Below are 21,273 nucleotides of genomic sequence, written 5' to 3'. Positions count from 1 at the left end.
ATTTTTTTTCTTTATTTTTTTTTTTTTAATTTTTTTTGTTTTTTATTGTATTTATTTATTTTTTTATCATCATTTTTAATTTATTTTTTGTTTTTTATATTTTTTTTTTAATTATAATACTAATTAATGTTTTTTATATTTATTTTTTTATTGTTGTATTGTCTAATTTGATATCATTAGTTTTTTCATGTTTATATAAATTATTATTGTTGTATTATAAACATTATTTTTTATTTGTTTTAAATTTATTTTGTTTTTTTTTTGTTTTTTTTTTATTAAATAATATTGATTGTATTTTTTATTTTTTTTTTCTATTGTTTATGTTATTTTGTTCTATTTTTTATTTTTTTTTATTTTTTTAAATTTTAATTATACGTTTATTTATTTTTTTTTATTGTTATTTAAATAAATTTTCTATTTTAAATTTAATATAAATTTTTCTTGTATTGGGCTACTTTTATTTTTTTTACTTTTTTTTTTAACTTTTTTTTAATTTTGAATTAATTTTTTTTTTTTTATTTTTATTTTTTATTATAATTTTTTTTTTTCAATTTTATTTAGCGATTTTTTCTGTTTGGATTGTGCCAATTTTTATTTATTTTTACTTTGATTGTTTTTGGAATTAATTATTTAATCAATTATTAGAATATGAAATCACCAACAAAAAAATAAAAAAAAAGTATAATTTTACAAACTTATACAAATTATTGATGATATTATATTAATTAATCGGGATATGTATTATGTATTGTAGAAGTATTTAAACATTACCCGTAGAAATATGCCGAAAATGAATAACACAAATAAGATGATTCATTGGGGGGATTTTTATACGTATTGGTGCAATGTACAGTAAGAGTCAAAATGAGAGTTGAAGAGAAATGTACATTTACAGAGGCGTTCATCAATCACAGAATGAACTGTAGAGTCTTGCCAGTCATGTATTGGAAAATCTGGGACCCTGTGTCAAGATGATTCACCTGTAGCACACAGACCATTTTGCTTGGTCTCTCAAACAATTCCTGTCCAATAAATAGCTTTGTTGGGAACGTAAAACCACATTGACTGTGGTGCTACCAAAGTCCCAGGACTAGGCCATACAGTGGCGCTGATGATGATATAAGCTAAATGGGATTTCACGGGCACTTATACGTTATGGTAAAATCATATTTGTGTAAAGGGCTTTCAGAGATGCCAGTTGAATGACTTTGGGTTACTGGACCCAGTAAGCTGCACACTCCGATAATGGAATTCCACAATGGATGTGAGCACTTTTGACTAAGTTCATTTTTGGGATTTGTATTTATGAATATGTTCTCTTTTTAAGGTTTAGTAAGGTATTATTTAACTACTCTAGATGAAAATAGTGCCTCTGGAGAGAATGTTTTTTTTTTTGTTTTTTTTTGCTGCCAAAGTATGATTGGAGAGCCAGGTCCATGGTGTCATTTTTTCATTTTTATAATATTTTATACTAATGACAGGGCTATTAATTCATTAGCATTCTCATCTGCTCAGTTTTAATGCCAAGATAAGTCACCAAAGAGGGACCTAGAATTTTATGACGTAAAGATCATTATTTCATCATTACTATGGGCAAAAAAATCTTTTTATTTTTTATTATTCCAACATGTTGCCTTGTGAAGATATGTCTTGTGCAAGCCAACAACTAGTCTCATGAGGAAACTAATGCAACTAATTTATGTTTTGGGCAAATTGTATGATGAAAAAAACTAAAGCATAAAGGTCCACCGTGGGGCGTAAGCAGATTGTATGAAAATGTACAAATTCACCACCATTAGTTACGAATTGCCACAAGAGTGCGGTTGTCTGAGATGATCATTGGAGTTTTTAAACACAATATGAGATCATAATGAACATAAGTTTACTACACAACCTAAGGCATCGCATGTTAAGGAACAAGTTCTAGCTAAGATCTTTTTGCCCTGAATAAAAAAAAAAACCTGGAGACTGTCCAACAATTAAATGTTTGATGGGTGGTGCCATCGTGTATCTGGTTTTCAACTGTTCAATAAGGCAGCATTTAAAATATTTGCATGAAAACAAACCCTAAGGACAGAACTCTGGAAACCCTGTTGAACGGAGTGTCCGTTTGTCCTTTTTTATGCTGTCTGCCCTGACTAAGGTCTCTTCATAGGTGTTCGAGAGGCACATGCTGTGGTTGTTGATTGAGAACAGAAGTAATTTGTCTTGAGTTATGGCTTCAGACAGGGGCCATATTAGTGGACTTTTTGTGAGGGAGTTCTGGCAAGCATGACTCTTTGGTTTTGGGCTGGAATTTCAAAAACATGATGATGTCTGTAGAAGAAATGAGAGTGAACTGGCAGCGCTGCAGCACCATCATCACGTCATGCATGTATGCTAATGTGTCTCATAATAAATCGGATGTGCGTGGATCAACTTGCCCATGGGCCAAGCGTATGGGCTGCATTTATAGAAGTGTAATGAGATAATGCTGCTAATGTTCAACTATTAAAAACATGCAGATTTTGTTGTGCTTGACGAAAATACTGATGACTACCTGATACTGTAGATATCTGATATCATCCAATGATTGAGTTATGTGATTACAATATTTAGATTCTTGGATAAGAGGACCCCAAGGATCCAATGAAAGATATACCCACCAACATGTCAGAAAAAGAAAAAAAGAAAAAACTGAAAGAACCAGAATTCCTTTTCTATACTCACAGTATAATATTGCTACATATAGTAAAGATAAATAATAATTATCAGTAACTAATAATACTGTTGTTGATATGAAAATAAAAGAATAATAATAATGGCATTTTATTACAAATTAATAAGTAATGAACAAAAATAATTATGGTGGTTTAGGTCGGTGTCATAATAATTATAAATTACTAAATGTAAATTCATTAGTAAAATATAAATTATAATAAAGTAAATAAAATGTATGATGATAAAAATAACACTAATAATATTAATAGTAATTAAATAAAAGTGGTAATTATTAATATAACAACAATTATTAATTAATATAATAATAAGTTGTTATTATTTTTCTGCATTTTGACCACAATAAAAGTAATCATTTATATAAGACAAAAATGCATTATGAATATATTAACATTACTGCTACTATTAATAAGAATAATAATAAGAAAAATCATTATGATAATGGTTAGTATAACTATTATATATTTATGCTAACTCTAGCGATCAAACTATTTGAAAAAAATTTATTGTCTTGACTGTTAAGTTAAAAATAAAAATAAAAGATACTTTATCATACCATTTATCTGTTTTGTTATCTATTTATGGTATAAACCTAACTTTAAAATATCAATGAGCCCTTTATATTACAATAATCACACATATGAGCATGATGGTAAAGCTCTGCTGCAGGTCTCAAGAAAGCTTGAGATCTTAACCCAATCCGGATGTACAATGACCAAGGCCAGGTTGTTTCAAGGGATTGTCCTCTTCGTAAATAAATTACTAAATAAGCAAACAGACACGTTGAGAGACTTACACAGCAATCTGTTCTGTACACAGGAAACAGTTTGTAGCATGATAGATCTTGGAAGTCAGTCTGTTTTTCCTCCACTAACAATATGTTCACTGAGGAGCAAGCCACTGTACCGCTGAAGCGATGTTTTCTGCAGAACATGCTGTTTTGCGTTTAAAAACCTAGTGATTATGTTCAGCATGATGATTCCTTAATTCTCCCCTGCGCCGTTCTGGTGTCTGCCATGCCTGCCTAACCCTCGCACAACACAGGGGCCGCTGTGAGCGCTCAGCAACATGAGAGTCTGCTGCAGTGACTCAGGGAGTTTCAGACACAGGCGGAGCCCCTTTTGGGCTATAGTTTATTTACGTTAGGCAGCGGGGTGAAGTCAGGGAGAGAGCTGAGCCTGAACAGAAAGTAGAACAGCAGAGGACAGCGAAGTCTGCCCTCACACAAGACAGTAGTTGGCTCTTTTTGTTCAGAAAAACAGAGTTCAGTTGCCAAATGGAGAGCAGGCCACAGGGCCGTTCACATGAAACTTTTTTTCCAGAAGGAGCATGCGGCCACAAAACTATTCCTCTACATTTGCAGGCATATTTCTATGGTCTGCAGATTCAGCATAATGGTTTGGTAGAAAATATGAAACAAATGTTAACTGTTTGGTTGATAGATTTTGAGGGTTAGCAGTGTGGAATGTTTTGTTTGTGGTAATAAAAAATGTTAAACAGTAAGCAAATTTAACAAGAGCTTTAATGTGAGCATCTTTAGTTAGTCAAAAGTAAAATGTAATATAATATACATTTTAATTATTTATGTAATGGCTGTATATATAATAATAATTATATCTATAAATATATAAAAAGTTGAAAGTTTAAGTGACATACAGCCAAGTATGGATGACCCATACTCAGAATTCATGCTCTGCATTTAACCCATCCAGAGTGCATCACACACACAGCAGTGGGAACACTACACCACGGAGCAGTGGGCAGCTATTTATTGCTGCGCGGCGCCCAGGGAGCACTTGGGGGTTTGGTGCCTTGCTCAAGGGCACCTCAGTAGTGGTATTGCCGGCCCAAGACTCGAACCCACAACCTTAGGGTTAAGACGTCAAACTCACTCAAACCACTAGGCCATGACTTCCCCTATAATACCCTTCTACACCTTAACTCCAAGTAATGGCACATTAATTATAGTCTTGAGAGAGGATTAGGGTCATTATTGTAGGTTCGGCATTTGATTTGGACAGAAACATCTTAGTTTATGACAGTTCTGAAATCCTATCCAAGCTCTCCGTCTACTCTAGGTTAGCCTGAGGTCTGGATTTGTGTTCAGTGAACATCAAAGAGCGGTTGTGCTAATGATGGACTTAGACAGGGCAGCTGGAAGCCAGCATTTGTTTATGGCTCTTTGCACTGGCTTGACATTACATTTGGAAAAACAATAATTTACATGTTAGCAAATGGCAACAGGCACTTACCTGTAGTTCCCTTTCAGTCGGTCACTCTCTACGTCACATCGGTGACCAAAGGATTGGGATATTGCTTTGATAGACCAATCTACTTCGAGTGTAAATTAAATGAGCAAATGCACATTGGTATGCAATTACTGCATCCAGCTGCCACTGATCACACCGTGAGTATAATAAGGCAGCAAGTGCAATGCATACTAGCTTTTCGCTTCGGAGCCGCAGGCGACAACATAAATCTACTCTACTTGTGTCTTCGAGAACTATGAAAAAGTTCAGCACGCTCTCAGAGGCTTCGTGTGTTTGGCGCTTCAGCAGTCGTTGTGGTCGTCCCAGAGTCGAGTGGGTTGCGCACTTCAGGATGCACTACGCTCTGTCGTGCTGCAAGCGGCCATCTCCCCTGTGCGCCTTTCTTCCCGGAAGTGCATGACGAGTTTCGACCAGGGTCGTGGACCAGCACCTTTTACTGCCAGAAACCGGCCAGTGGGCTCCTCCTCCCTCGACGGCGTTGCAGCGAGGGGGTATTCGGTGATTACCCTCCTCCCTTCCTGGGCCTGTAGGCATTCGTCTGGTCTAACCGGCAGTGCTTATACAGCTTGCGGGGACCAGGCCAAGGCACTGAAGGACCTGCATGAGGGTTGTCACGATCCGGAAGTTCTGAAAGAAACTTGCGCTCCACGCGACAAAGGTCACCACAAGTTCTCTGGGTCGTGCGATGTCCACGCTTGTGCTCCAGGAACGCCATCTCTGGCTGTGTCTGGCAGACATGAGGGACGCCGACAAGGTTCGGTTCCTCAATGTTCCTGTGTCCCAGACCGGCCTCTTCATTGTACCCAAGAAAGGCAGTGGGTTAGGCCAATCTTGGATCTGCGAGTCTTGAACCGGGCCCTTCATCGGTTACCATTCAAGATGTTGACGCAGAAACGCATCTTCGGGTGCATCTGTCCCTGAGATTGGTTTGCAGCGATTGACCTGAAGGACACGTACTTTCATGTGTCGATCATTCCGCACCACAGATCATTTCTGGGGTACGTGGTCGAGGGGTGTGCATATCAGTACAGAGTCAGTGTTAATACTGTAATTAAATTACTTATCCACCGAAAAAGTAAAGTAAGGGATTACTGCTCATTTTTAGGTAATTTAATTACAGTTACTTATAAAGTATTTGCGTTACATACAGAAAATCATTTCAACAGTACTAAAATCAATAGTGAATTTGAAATCTAAATTTACCATCTAAAGATAAAATTTAATGCAGCGTCTTTAACCCTCTGCACGCCAGCGCGTTCACTTTCAGTTTTTCCTGATTCACAGAGAAACCTCAGCAATAACAATCCATTCAAATATAATTTGCAGACATGTTTTATTCATATCAGAGACAGATACGCCATGGAAACAATAAGGGCAAACGTTCTAAAAAACTCACTCTGGGGGCTGAGCTAGAATTTGAAAACTTACTCTTGAAAGGGTTCATTGAGTTTCTTTATTTCTAATAAGTCTCACAAGTGCTTTAAGACTATCTATTATGGTGTATTATGGTTTACCAGAAAGAACCACTTGTGTGTTTGCAGCTTTGGAGCATTGAAACGGTCACCCCAGATGACCCTGCAGGAATGGATCTTTCTGAGAGACTTTCTTCCCTTGGGACTTTAATCAGGCATAATTTGGAAAGCACTTCCTTTGCATGGTTTCAAAGGGAAAGTCTGGCCCCATCAAATTTTACGAGCGCAAGCAAATCATGACTTTCTTACACTTTTGAAAAGACCAAGCCCATTTTTTAATATAATTTCTACATGTTGGGTGGCTTATCATGAAGGGTGTATTTTTTAAGCTAAGGAACACTTTTGCATAAAGGTTATTTACTCAAGAGTTGTTTGCTGCTGTACTTCTTGCTCTCTTTAAATTTAATTGATTATTTTAGTTGTGATTTGGACTAAATATTGAACCACTTGAGATGCGGTTATGCTGTGGCTCAGAGGGCTTTTCAAATGTGCTCATTAGTGACTGTGAATGTCTGTGTGTGTGTGTGTGTGTGTGTGTGTGTGTGTGTGTGTGTGTTGTGTGTGTGTGTGTGTGTGTGTGTGTGTGTGTGTGTGTGATTGGTAATTAGTTTTGAGGGACTAGGAGAATGAAGATTACATAACTGCTGCCATATTTTGTGCTCATTACTTGGCTTGTTTATTTATCAAGTTGCTTAGGTAAAATATTTAAAAAAAAGAAGCTTTTTTAAAGTGTTTCTGGCAACAACGGTGATGGGAAAACTTGTTTCTATTTCACCCTTTAACTCAAAAAATTTAAATTGAGAACACCTAAAGCAAAATGTTGTGCTTTTAGTCTTTTAAATAAAAAGAGTGATCTGTGTAGCTGTTTACCCATTAACAACCCATTGACGTAATGAATTATCCAATCACAAACATCTAATTTAAATAAAGAGAAGCTTTCTCTGTTCTTTCATAATTCAGGCTTCCGGAGCAAATGAAGGTAAAAGAAGCGGTAAATGGGATGTGTGAGCTTCATTTATGTATTTGCCATATGAATGAAGACAATCATGAGCTCTGGATTTATGTTAAGCCATTGCTGTTTGCTTTTCATTTTTTCATTCTAAATAAGTTGTAAATCATATTGGTCAAAATGTTTCCGGAACCAATTACTGTTGAATAAATTTAACGACAACAATCTATCTGTGCATAGTACAAGGATAATAATCATAATGTTCTATTTCTCTGTGATAAAGGCTTGGAATCCCTGTCTGGTAATGAATGCATCCATATGCTAATAGAACATAATGTTCTCATGCTGTTTTTCTCAGAAAGGCCAGGTTTTTTTTTTTTTTTTTTTTTAGATTGACCCACTTTGTGATGTTTCCAGATATTTATAATACAACATGTGACTCATATCACATATTTCATAATGTTACCTGAGATTTATACCCATGCATTCACCTAAGGACTATCAATAGGAAATATTCTTTGCATGTTTTCATGTTTGCTTATATCACCACACAAACATTTATGATATAACAGTAACTGTGGCAGCTATATAGCAGCTTTCACAGGATTCTACCTGTCAGTGGACTGTAAACCGTAAACTGTATTTACATTACCATTTAAAAAGTTTGGGTTGGTAAGATTTTTTAAATGTTTTTGAAAGAAGTCTTTTATTCTTAGTCAGACACAGACGAGGACACAGAGGATTCAGTGCATAGTGTTTAATGTTAATCAGAGGTTTCAGACACAGGGTGAATCTTGACACGTAGACAACACAGTGGTAACACAACTTTCCCTTTGAGGTGATGGTGATACAGATGGTGACTCAGACGAAGACGATGGGAACAGGGAAGATAGCAGAGGAGGATGAAGAGGGTTCAATAGATCAGGTAGGTTCGACGAAGGGCGTTCAGGTAAGTTGGGAGATCGGTGCAAGACCAGACAATGAGTGATGGTGACTGAGGGCTTTATGTGTGGCACTGGTAATGATGCACAGTGTTCAGAATTCTGGTGATTGGGAACGAGTGGGCGTGGCGTAAGTGTCCGATTCAGGGAGTTTAGATGGTGTGGCTGTGACATTATTCTTATCAAGGCTGCATTTATCTGATCCATAATATAGTCAAAACAGTAATATTGTGAAATATTATTACAATTAAAACAAGTTTCCTATTTCAATATATTTAATATTATATATTCCTGTGATGGCAAAGCTGAATTTTTAGCAGCCATTACTCCAGTCCTCAGTGTCGCTTAATTTGTGCTAAATTCTTATCAGAATTTATTTGAAAAGGAAATATTTTGTAACATTATACATGTTTTTACTGGTACTTTAGATCAATTTAAAGAATTTATTTGAAAAGGAAATATTTTGTAACATTATACATGTTTTTACTGGTACTTTAGATCAATTTAATGCATCCTTGCTGAATAAAAGTAATATTTACTTAAAAAAAAAGAAAATATGATTGGTTTATCATCTTTACTGTTTGTAGTTTAAGATTCTGTGTTTGAAATGTTCAGTTTGAGTACTTAACACTCTTCATTCTGTAAGGAGTCTGTATTTAATGTAAGACATAAATGATTCTTTTATAAGTTCTTCCATGAAATTAACTACAGTTTTTAGAAGGTTTGTTATTTAAAAACCTTGGTGGTTAGCTGTTTTCTCTATTTAAATACAACTAAATGAATCTGTGTGATTAAGGTAACATTCTGATTTAAATTAAGTGCCACTAATGTGAAGTACATCTTCTTAGTGCTTACTTTAGTTGCTTCATTGTCAGTAGGGCACAGTGATGCTCACTTTCAAATGAGTTTCACATGGTTCCTGAATGACACACAACTGTAACAGCATACATACAGAAGCTCACACAACCTTATGTAAGTGCTCTCATAAGTTCACATGTGTAACCGACACTGTGTGAGTTGACACATGCTATTTAGCTTCACTGAAGTACACACTTTCTTGTGATTCTGCTTTTAAATTGTCGTCTTTGCAGCAAATGAGCTGGAAAAGATGGTGCGTCTGCTCAGCAGCTCATAACCCTGAGCCAATCAAGACATTTGCTGGACAGTCAGTGATGAAGGTGCTTTTTCAAGCAATCCATCAAGATGTTGAATCCATAAAGCTGAAATGTGGCCTATTTGTTCAAAAGTTTGCAGCTTGCTGAAGTGGAAAACATTTGTCCTGTCTTTCTGTCTGGGCTGGTATCCTAGTTACCGATGGTCTATCTTAGCGGGAAGCTGAGTAAACATCATGTTTTTCATTCACGGGAAACCTTCAACCACACAAGCTGTAGCTTTATTTAAGTTTCCAAGCAGGAGGTGTGTGCATAAGCAACTGCATATTAATTTATTATTTATAAGTATCTGAAATGGAGTGGGGGGAAAAATGAACAGAATCACATGAAACATTTTGGCTTCATGTCTTGCAAAATCACGGTTAAAGTTCTAACTGAAAAAGAAATTGATTTATTTGGTGCATTTCATGCTGGAACAAGTGTATAAAAATCCATACTGAATTTCATTAATGATTTGTAATGTCTCTTGAGTAAGACTCGTTGGTCAACAGGTCCAAAATATTCCCGCCTGCACAACCACATACGCAGATTAGTATTCCTCAAAAACTCTGCCAAACATCTCTATGATAGATGAGCTCTTTTTTGCGCACGTACTTTGGCTCCAAAGTTTCAACTCATAGTTCCAACATCATGTGCAAAAACTGCAAAACTCACAGCTTGTATAATTATCAAAAAAAAAAAAAAAGTTGTGAAATATCCCACAAAAAAATGTGTTATTGCAAATATAATGGGAGATTGTTTTGTAACAAAGGAAGAAAAAATAATGTTTTTAAACTGAAATTTTGTAATGGTTTTATATTTTGTAGTTCTCATCAAAAATGTAGCCAAAGCACATCTGTAATTTTTCCAATTGTACCACATCTGATTTGTTCTTGATATAAAAAGTTTCCTAAACTGACATCTTACACAGTTGAAACTGGTCCCAAAGTTTAAATCTGGCCTTTTTACAGCTGCTTTTGCAACATTTTTTGAAAGCAAATTGTGTGTGCTTGAAGACCATTGTGCTGTATTTTTTTTTTTTTTGCCCCCTTTCCAGCACCAAACCAAATATTGACCAGGAACAATTTAGTGGTGATAATGTCCCTATCTGTTCTGTCCCCATCCTTTCCGCAGTGGCCCACAAATCATTTGTTCATCTCAGACCTAATTGCTTCCATAGCAAGCTCTTTTATTGCACATGCCGGAACTTTAAAGGGGAGGGAATAGCAATAAAATAATACTTTAATTCATAAAAGTGAATATATACCAATAAATCACTCAGAAGATCCAGAATAATGCTTTAGTGTTTATTAGTGATTGTTTACGCAGCTTTGTGTCGTTTTCATATGCTATTATTTTTTTAATCCGCGGTACACAAAATGAACATTATGGAAAATTTTCATGCAGTTCTTTTCCATATAACATTTTTAGTAAAGTGATTTTAAAATAGCTTTGAACTCACACACTTGAGCCACTGGAAGTCCCTTCCCAACACGATCAGTCCTGACCAGCATCACTGTGGGTGCAGTTTTGTAGCTCAGCAGCTGTGGGACAGAAGAGATACATGTTGTTGTCACTAGATGCGGGCTGGATGAAGGAGAATGGGGAAAAATGGGTGTGTGGGGGATCCTCAGTAGAAACTTTTCTTCAGAGTAAATTCGATTTTTTTTAATGGCCCTCTCCATCCCCAAAGCCGCTATTAATTTAACCTAGATGTACTCTTACTGTTACAATTTAGAAAGGGATCAACTAAAAACACTGTCATAGAAAATGTTGATACCTTTAGAGGATTTCTTGCCACGTGCAAGCTCTGCTGATTTATACTGCATTTAGGAAAGGAGCGAAGAAATAGAGGATGAGAAAATCAATTGCACCCTCCAAGGCTTATTTATGGCTGCGCAAAAGCAGAGGAGGGAGAGGACTGCTGGTGAACTTGGCACCAGAGGAGCTCAACTGCAGAGAACAGAGCTGACAATGAGCCAAAATATAACATCAATACAGTATATGAAAAGAATAACTTATGTATTTATTTGTTATCTAAATAATAATATATACCTGCTTTTCATACTGTTCATTCATTTTATAGCCCATTCATTTTTCTCTTCCCTTCCTGATACAGATCCAAGCAGAGGACCTCATTTTACGGGCTGCCGCTCCAGAGAGCAGGAGACCTTCCGTTGTTGGTGGAGCGCTGGGACCTTCCAGAACCTCACCGAGCCTGGAGCCCTCAGGGTCTTCTACCAGACAAAAAAGTAAGAGACAAACACTGAAAGACACCAACTACTTTAAGGTTTCAAAAAGACAGGTTGGAGAAGGATACATTTAATTTTATAAACAAAAGCCATCCCTCCTGCAAAGATGCAGACCTTGTAGTGTCACATGTGCAGATAAAGGGAATGCAAAATGGAGTTTTTAATATTTTTTAAGAAGTCTGTTCAAGAAACATTTCTTAATTCTATCTATGTTGTTCTTGAGCAGCAAATCAGCATATTAGAATGATTTCTGAAGACTAGGGTAATGGCTGCAAATTACATTTTAAAATATATCAAAAAAGAAAACAGTTGTTTAAAATTGTCAAGTTCTTCACAATAGTATTGTTTTTACTGTAGTTTTGATCAAATAAATGCAGCCTATATTGATAAATGTTCATAATTTTTTATTAAATTGTGTGTCATTTAGTGGACCATGAACATTTTAAGTTAAAATATTATATACATTTATTATAATTATCTTGTGATGTAAAAAAAAAATGAATTGCTAAAAGTACAACTACATTAATTGAGATCGTAAAATTGGCATGCATAATAATTATAAAATAATGATCAAATGCTGTTTAAAATGGTTTTAGATGGAATGTTAATGTTTTCATCTTCATTTATAAGTATTTCAAGCCAACTTCCCAAATACTCATGTAGTGCAATGTACTGAGGTTTCTAATATTTATATACATCATATAATTTTGTTTAATACTGTTTTTTTTATTGATTGGCATTTAGTGCCCTTTCTGAGTGGCAGGAGTGTCCAGACTACACACGTACTTTGGAAAATGAGTGTTACTTCAACAAGACCTACACACAAATCTGGACCTCCTACTGTGTCCAGCTGCGCTCAGTTCCTCAGAACATAACCTATGATGAGGCCTGCTTTACAGTGGAGAACATAGGTGAGTTAATAGCTATGAAACTGCTCCATGAAGAATAGGACACGGTTACAGAAAGATCAATGTTGGAGGCCTGACTTAAAATGTTTTGTGATTTTCCAGTGCATCCTGACCCACCAATTGGGCTGAACTGGACTCTACTGAATGTGAGTCGCTCAGGGTTGCACTTTGACGTCCTTGTGCGCTGGGCTCCCCCTCCATCAGCAGATGTGCAGATGGGCTGGATGAGCCTGGTGTACCAGGTTCATTACCGGGTCAGGAATGCCTCCCACTGGGAGATGGTATGTTGCTAGCACCTCATGCTGGAGAGAAAGGAAGGATGGTTTGTGAAAGGTTTAGCATAAACTTGATAAAAAGAAAGAGTTACATTAATTTTCAATAATTCAACAGTCATGAGTCTATAAACTCTACTTATACCACATTTACCACATGCACATTAGATAGTTTTCAGATTTTCATCCCTAAAACTGTGTGTAGGCAATCGTTAAAGTAACAATATTGTGTGTGGAAGAAACTAATTTTGATTATAAGCCATACACATGTTCTTACTTTAAAGATGATGTAGAAAAGTGATATATGGTCAACAAACTTGGGTGGGAGTATTTATTTATTTATTTATTTACTTACTATCAATGTCTCAATAAAAGGTTGTTAAAGCAAGCATGAATATGCAAATGCTGCCTAAATAATATATCATTCATATTAGTATATCAAAACTAACCTTGGTCACACTTTATTTTACTGTATCCTTGTTACAGTGTAATTATACATTTAAGTACTGCATAATATTAATTAACTACATGTACTTACTATATGGTTAGGTTCAGGGTTTGGTTTAGGGTTAGATGCAAGCAATTTTGCACAATTCATTGTTATTACTGTAGTATGTACAGTATATGTAACATGTAAAAAGGGCACCGTAAAATAAAGTGTTACCTTAACCTTTAACATTTTTATCAGCCAGTGAGGATTAAATATTCAGCAGTGCTGTGGCATAAAATAATGTAAACCTAGAGAATCCATAATTAAAACTAAGTATTTCAACATAACAACACAAAAACAGAACATTCAGATGCTGTTTTGATCTTCCTGTCTCGATGGACTCCCAGGCATTGCAGTGGAGGAAATTGGCTATACCACCCTATTTATTGTATTCTGAGAAATACCATTTTGTGTTGGAGACACATTATAAACCATAATATAATCTACTCTTTTTAAAGAGCAGTTATATATGCTCTGTAATTCAGGCTTGGTTCTGGGAGATCGTTGAATCTGGCAGGATCCTCAGGAGCTCTTTTGGTTTACATGCCATGACAACCACGTTCCACCGGCCTGCCCGGCGGTCCTGCTCAGACTGAGCAGACACACGAAAAACCACATTAAGCCACATGTTAAATCACTGCCATATGTTGACAGTCCTGAACAAATCAGAGAGGAATGATTCGCTGTCACAGTTATTCCCATAGGCCTTCTTCTGAGGTCACATAAGTACATTAGCTTTTTGGTGTCCTCAAGAGAGCTTCAGTTATAAACGTTAAGGATTATTTTTACTGAGGTTCTTGACAGTTATTCTCTTTGTGGGTCAAAATGTGGTGCTAAAGCTAGATTAGTACAAAAGTGCAATGTTACAATACAAAGGAAGGCTTGGAGAAAAACAAATAAATAATAAAGCTGAGAAAAGCCCATCAAATGAAGATAAGTCATTATGTTATTAAATATGCATTGAAAAAAAGGCTTTATAATTGGCTTTAAATGTTGTTTTATTTCCATATCATTGGCCTACAGTCCACTGTAATCCACTGTGCAATTTGTCGACTAAATTAACATTGAAAATGTTTACCATTTCAACACATTAAATTGACAGCCCTGAGAAAACGTACAGTTCTGTTTTTACATACCCATTCGTCTCTCTGAGTAAACGTAATTAGTCACTAATGCTAGTTTATTGCTCAATACCTTGGTTTGTTCTTTTCTTATTAACTTTTTCATCCTTTCTTATTGCAGCTGGACCTGGAGACTGGCACACAGCAGTCAATCTATGGTTTGTATACTGACAAAGAGTATGAAGTCCGGGTGCGCTGCAAGATGCAAGCCTTTGACAACTTTGGCGAATTCAGTAACAGCATCATTGTGCATGTTGCACAGATACCAAGCAAAGGTTAGTTGACGCCAAGAACTTGCACAAAGTGAAAGCATCTGTGCAGGTGAACCATCATGAATCAGTTAAGCAAATTGCCCCAGGGTAAGAAAAGAACATTTTTCTTTGCACAGAATCAATGTTCCCGACGACGTTGGTGTTAATTTTTGGAGTGATCGGAGTGGTGATTCTTCTTGTCCTCCTCATCTTCTCTCAGCAGCAGAGGTGAGATAACTATTTTTAAAAACCTATATGGTGTATCTCACAGATATGGTCATATTTCAACCCAAAATCAAAAGAAAAAAATGTTAGAAATTAGATTATACACAATGCAGATGAAGCCCTTTTTTTTAAACCATTAAGATTTAAAATTAAGATTTAATATTTTGTTTGTAATTAGTTTTTATGTTAAGCTATAAGCAGGGAATTGCTCTGTCTACCAGAACCCCAGGAACAGCATACAATTACAAATGCATATAATGGTTTTCATTTACAATATTTTTCTAATTTGTTTCCACAGGTTGATGGTAATATTTTTACCACCTATTCCTGCACCTAAAATTAAAGGCATCGACCCAGAGCTGCTGAAGGTAATTATGCATTAAACGTGCAATTTTACATGAACATGTACCTGATCATTTTGTTAATCTTTTAATACAAATAATATTTTGTCTTGTTTTTGCAACTGCAAGTAATTATAATAATGTGTAATACAGAATGTATAGCATGGAAAATGTATTACCTAGTGCATTTTTGATTTAAGAATTAGTCAGAAATTACAACAGCAATGTCAGCAAAACAATGATGTAAATACATGAATAAGTTTTTTAGGCAGAGTGTTACATAATAATTATTAAAATTGTTGCATTATAAAATTAGACTGAAAAGATTGAGCCTGTGTGCAAACCTAGTATGAGTTGCAAAATGGCATGAATCACTGCAGAACTTGATTGTTTTGAAAAGGTCATAATTGTTGACATGTTGTGGATGTTCTCCCGTAATTATTAAAACCTCTAGAAAGCTTAGGGACTTGTTAATTAAACAACCCTCGTACTCTGTTTTTAGAGCATAATGTAAGCATTAAACAATTAAACCCCATTAGCCATCAAGAACAAACATACCTATGCCAACATAGAAATGTAATTTTTCTGATGATTGATTTTGAAAATGATTTAGTGTATTTTTTCCTATCATAGTTATATTTTATTGTATATAGGACTTGTTTTGTGGGTCCTATCTAATAACAGCATATATATTTTCCTTAACTGACAGAATGGAAAGCTCGACCAGCTCCATTCTTTGTTGAGCAGTCAGGATATGTACAAGCCGGATTTCTACCATGAGGATCCATGGGTGGAGTTCATCCAGCTGGACCTTGATGACCCTGCAGAGAAGAATGAGAGTTCTGATACACAACATCTGCTGGGCTTGTCTCGCTCAGGCTCTTCTCACTTCCTTAATTTCAAAAGTGACAACGATTCGGGTCGTGCTAGCTGCTACGACCCAGAAATCCCAAATCCCAAGGACTTGGCTTCTCTTCTGCCTGGCCATTCAGGACGAGGAGATAACCACCCTCTGGTTTCCAGAAGCAGCTCATCCATCCCTGATCTTGGTGTCCAGAAGACATCAGGAGTGGAGGAGACTCCCATTCAAACGCAACCCGCTGTGCCCAGCTGGGTTAACATGGACTTTTATGCCCAAGTAAGTGATTTCACACCAGCAGGAGGAGTGGTGCTTTCACCTGGACAACTGAACAGCTCTCCGGTGAAAAAGAAGGGAGAAGGGAATGAGAAGAAGATACAATTCCAGTTGCTTTCCGATGGAGCCTACACCTCAGAGAACACAGCAAGGCTGCTTTCTGCCGGTGTGCCACCCAGCCCTGGTCCTGAGCAGGGGTACCAAGCATTCCCAACCCAAGCCGTTGAGGGTAACCTCTGGAATGGTGAGTACCTGGTGTCCGCCAATGATTCCCAGACGCCGTGCCTGGTTCCTGAAGCTCCTCCAGCCCCCATACTGCCACCAGTATCAGACTATACTGTAGTGCAGGAAGTGGATGCCCAGCACAGCCTCCTCCTGAATCCTCCTTCCTCACAGCCTGCGATATGCCCTCACAGCCCAAACAAACATCTCCCTGTAATCCCAACCATGCCCATGGGGTACCTCACCCCAGACCTTCTGGGAAACCTGAACCCATGAAGGGACTAAAAAGCACAAAGTTCATGGTCTTGTTGTACATTTTCACTGCTGGAAAGTTGCATGAATGGCGTGACACGTGACGGAAATTCAGCACATGAATTTTCTCTGCTGTACGCAACAAAATGGAAGAAGCTGAAAACGTTTCTTTTCTGTCAGCTGTTGCAGTAGTGATACGCTAGCTCACCGAGAGATTTTAAATGTGCTTTCGATTTACAAACAGAAACAGCTGGTTACATGCAAAAAAAAAAAAAAAAAAAAAAATCACTACATATATATGCTCGCTTGCTGTGTCTGAGAACCATTTTGAAAATGTATTTATCTTATAACAAAGATACAGATCTAGATACACTGTCACAATAATAAAAAGATAAAAAAAAATGAATTCAAACATATCTTTATAAAAAATTGTTTACACATAGGTGAAAGGAAAGACGAATCACTTTATTCTGATTACATCAACCCAGATTTGCTCATATATGGTATATTAAATATATTCCATTGCATCATATCAAGGTTCCTGAATTATTATATTTGTGGATGAGTCAATATATTTACTCAAATCTCCACACAGCCTTGATCTTAAGGGAACCTGCTTCCCCAGATTTATGGGAGCCATTTTGAGCGCTGCATCCTTTCTGCACATTTTATCTTCTGCCACAGCCAGATGGATAAACTCAGCAAATTAACTTTTTCAATATGCTTAAACACTAAAAATGGGGTTGTGGTGCAGATGTGTATTTTGGCATCACTATATATGAGTGTAATATTTGAGATCATTACTAGAAAATGTTGAGACAAGTTTTTGTAATGATAATAGCCCGCTGAACAAGGTGTTACCTTGTTCAAAAAGTGAAAAATGAACTTTTTATTTGTATTAATGTATCCAGGGGAAATGTCAAAAACAAAGTGCTTGTAGAGTCTTTGCTGTGCAATGCAGACTGTATGGCAAGTTTTCTTATATGTTATTTTTGTACATGTAGCAGTTTTATATTGATGAAGACACTATAAATGTATACATGCATTTACAATGGGAGTTACACTACAGAATAGCTGGGAAAGATATGACAATTTTTGGACTTGTTTAATAAGACAAAGATTTGCCATTAAATAAGGCTACACAGTTTGCCTGGAAAGCTAATTCAGTGATGTCCTCTAGAAACAGCATATTCTTGTGCACGATGGCCTCTACACCGGGACAAAAGCTGCTTTTAAGTAGAGCTATTTTATTAAATTGTGCATTATAATAACTGGAAAATTAAAAACTATCTCTTTTTTTTTAATTTACAACCCAGATTTGTCAAGCCACATATTGGAAACCCAGTTGGTGAATTTCTCACAGATGTAATACTATGCTCTTGATAAGTTTTTACAGAAAAAGTACTGCTTGATAAGTTTTATACAGTAGATGAGCTTATACTGAGCACTTTGTGACTCTTGCACGTTCTCTGTTTTAGAGAAACACAGTGGAGCTATATGATGGTGAAGAAGGAGCCTTTGGTTTACAGCTTAATTGGTCCTGGGTTTGCCTATGATGCTTGAATATTGGGTCCTAACTTGTTTTAGGTGTCTGTTGTAGTTACAGTGCCTTCCAAAAGTGATTTTCTTCTGATTTGGAGTTAAATTTATTTGTGCCCCAATCTTTTACATGTACAGTGGGGCTCGAAAGTTTAGGCACCCCTTGCAGAATCTGTGAAAATGTGAATAATTTTCAAAAAAATAAGAGAGATCATACTAAATGCATGTTATGTTTTATTTAGTACTGTCCTGAGTAAGACATTGTACATAAAAGATGTTTACATTTAGTCCACAAGACAAAAAAATTGCTGAAATTATTAAAATAAACCCCATTCAAAAGTTTGGGAACGCTTGGTTCTTAATACTGTGTGTGGTTACCTGGATGATCCACCACGACTGTCTTTCTGTTTTGTGATGGTTGTACATGAGTCCCTTGTTTGTTCTGAACAGTTAAACTGAGAACTGTTTTTCAGAAAAATCTTTAAGGTCCTGCAGATCCTTCATTTTTCCAGCATCTTTGCATATTTGAACCCTTTCCAGCAGTGACTGTATGATTTTGAGAAACATCTTTTCACACTGAGGACAACTGAGGCACTCAAACACAACTATTAAAAAAAGGTTCAAACTTTCACTGATGCTCCAGAAGGAAACAAGATGCATTAAGAGCTGGGGGGTGAAAACTTTTGAACACAATGAAGATGGCCAAATTTTTCTTATTTTGATTAAATATATATATTTTTCATTTAGTTCTGCCCTTCGTAAGCAACAGAAGATACTTGTATTTTTCCCGCAACACAAATAAAGTACAATTTACCTTGATCTTCAAATTCCAAAAAGTTTTCACCCCCCCCAGCTCTTAATGCATCTTGTTTCCTTCTGGAGCATCAGTGAATGTTTTGAACCTTTTTTAATAGTTGTGTTTGAGTGCCTCAATTGTCCTCAGTGTGAAAAAGATGTATCTCAAAATCATACAGTCACTGCTGGAAAGGGTTCAAAAAATATGCAAAGATGCTGGAAAACTGAAGAATCTGCATGACCTTAAAGATTTTTCTGAAGAACAGTTCTCAGTTTAACTGTTCAGAACAAACAAGGGACTCATGCTCAACCATCACAAAACAGAAAGACAGTTGTGGATCATCCAGGTAACCACACACAGTATTAAGAACCAAGGGTTCCCAAACTTTTGAATGGGGTTATTTTAATAATTTCAGCTATGTTTTGTCTTGTGGACTAAATGTAAACATCTTTTATATACAATATCTTACTCAGGACAGTACTAAATAAAACATAACATGCATTTAGTATGATCTCTCTTATTTTTTTGAAAATTATTCACATTTTCACAGATTCTGCAAGGGGTGCCCAAAATTTCGAGCCCCACTGTATACTAAATCTATTCAGACAGTCTAACAAACCATTTCTTGCTCAATGAATTGCTCTTAATTCTTAATATTGCATATGCCAACAGCATAGCTAAAAAAAAAAATCAAAAAAAAAATAAAATTCTAATCACATTCAAGCACATTCGTCATGCACATTTTAGTCTCCTCATTTACAAAGACAGTGAACCATGATTTTAAACTTCAAAAATTACCCAAATAGAAAGACATCAATACGACTGGTGCTCTATATTCTCAGTCTCCAGCTGGTGTCATTTGAAAGCTTTGTGTGATGAACAAACCAAGACTGAAGCTGTTATTCTGTGATAATCTTCAGCACCATTAGACTGGGTCATAAAATTAGTGAGTTGAATGATTCAGGAATGACTTGTCTAATCCAATTTGTAAATCTTATCAAATCCTATTTTGTTTGCTGAAACAGACTCACAAGAACAATTCGTTCACTTATCCAGTCTTTAAGTTCAACTCACCGACTTACTGATTTGGTCTCTGCGGTTCTTGAGTTCTGGACACTTATAGCAGGATGCATAAGATTACTTTTGTTGTCATTTTCGAAGCTTGATCATCCTAGTCACTATGAACCAATATAGTATAGGAAATAGCAATGAGAAGATTTACCAAAAGTTTCCTTTTTGTGTTCCATGAAAAAAATACAATAAATAAATAACAGCATACAAGTTAAGAACAACACAAGTGTGAGTAAATAATGACAGAATATTCAGTTTTGAATGAACTGATCTTCATAAATGGCTTCATGTAATTTGCTGATCTTTCACTACTGATGTTCTGCCAGATCTTTACAGATGCCATGAGCAGAACCTGCTTGTAGTGCAGCCTTTGTGGTCAGTTCATTCCCTTAGTATGTAAAAAGGTCTAAAATGTGCTGTTACTTTCAACCTGCACGTAGTTTAACATTTCTTTAGGTTCCTGCTAGATTCTGTGATTTATTTTATCATCTCATATCCACAGTTTTTTTTTTTTTTACTGAGAAAAATCTATTGAAGTTCTTTAAATATATTTAAATTGATTTTGGAAGGCAGTGTATGTGTTTTCATAACTCAGGCTATAAAAATTTAATTACCACAATTAAAAATTTATTTATAACAATTTGAATTTAACATTTACTTCAGCAGAATGAAGTGCCATAATTATTTCATTAAGCCTTTGTTATTGTACGAACATACAGATACACCTAAGACAAATGGGACCAAAAACTGTTGAAAAATGAGCCAGAGGGGAAGACTTGATGCTGAAACTCATATTAGAGATATATAGACATTGTAGATATTGGTGTAGAGAAAAAAATGGTACATTAGAAAGTATTTAGCTTTTTCTTATTTTGAACATGAGCTGGAGAAAAAAGT

At 36.0% G+C, this 21,273-nt stretch overlaps 1 protein-coding gene across 1 annotated transcript in view; it reads left to right on the top strand.

Moving 5' to 3' along the window:
- Positions 1 to 17,332, top strand: part of LOC109094852 (growth hormone receptor) — a 73,832-nt gene extending 56,500 nt beyond the window's left edge. The window contains exons 3-9 of the mRNA XM_042762469.1: positions 11,621 to 11,753; positions 12,498 to 12,664; positions 12,764 to 12,942; positions 14,666 to 14,819; positions 14,933 to 15,023; positions 15,319 to 15,388; positions 16,071 to 17,332. Of these exons, the coding sequence (XP_042618403.1) occupies positions 11,621 to 11,753; positions 12,498 to 12,664; positions 12,764 to 12,942; positions 14,666 to 14,819; positions 14,933 to 15,023; positions 15,319 to 15,388; positions 16,071 to 16,994 (1,718 nt within the window). The 3' untranslated portion in view covers positions 16,995 to 17,332. The remainder of the gene's footprint in view (positions 1 to 11,620; positions 11,754 to 12,497; positions 12,665 to 12,763; positions 12,943 to 14,665; positions 14,820 to 14,932; positions 15,024 to 15,318; positions 15,389 to 16,070) is intronic.
- The last annotated feature ends 3,941 nt before the right edge of the window (positions 17,333 to 21,273 follow it).

Source organism: Cyprinus carpio, chromosome A8 (assembly GCF_018340385.1).
Source record: "Cyprinus carpio isolate SPL01 chromosome A8, ASM1834038v1, whole genome shotgun sequence".
Classification (NCBI taxonomy): Eukaryota; Metazoa; Chordata; class Actinopteri; order Cypriniformes; family Cyprinidae; genus Cyprinus; species Cyprinus carpio.
This window is presented reverse-complemented; position numbering and strand designations above follow the sequence as displayed.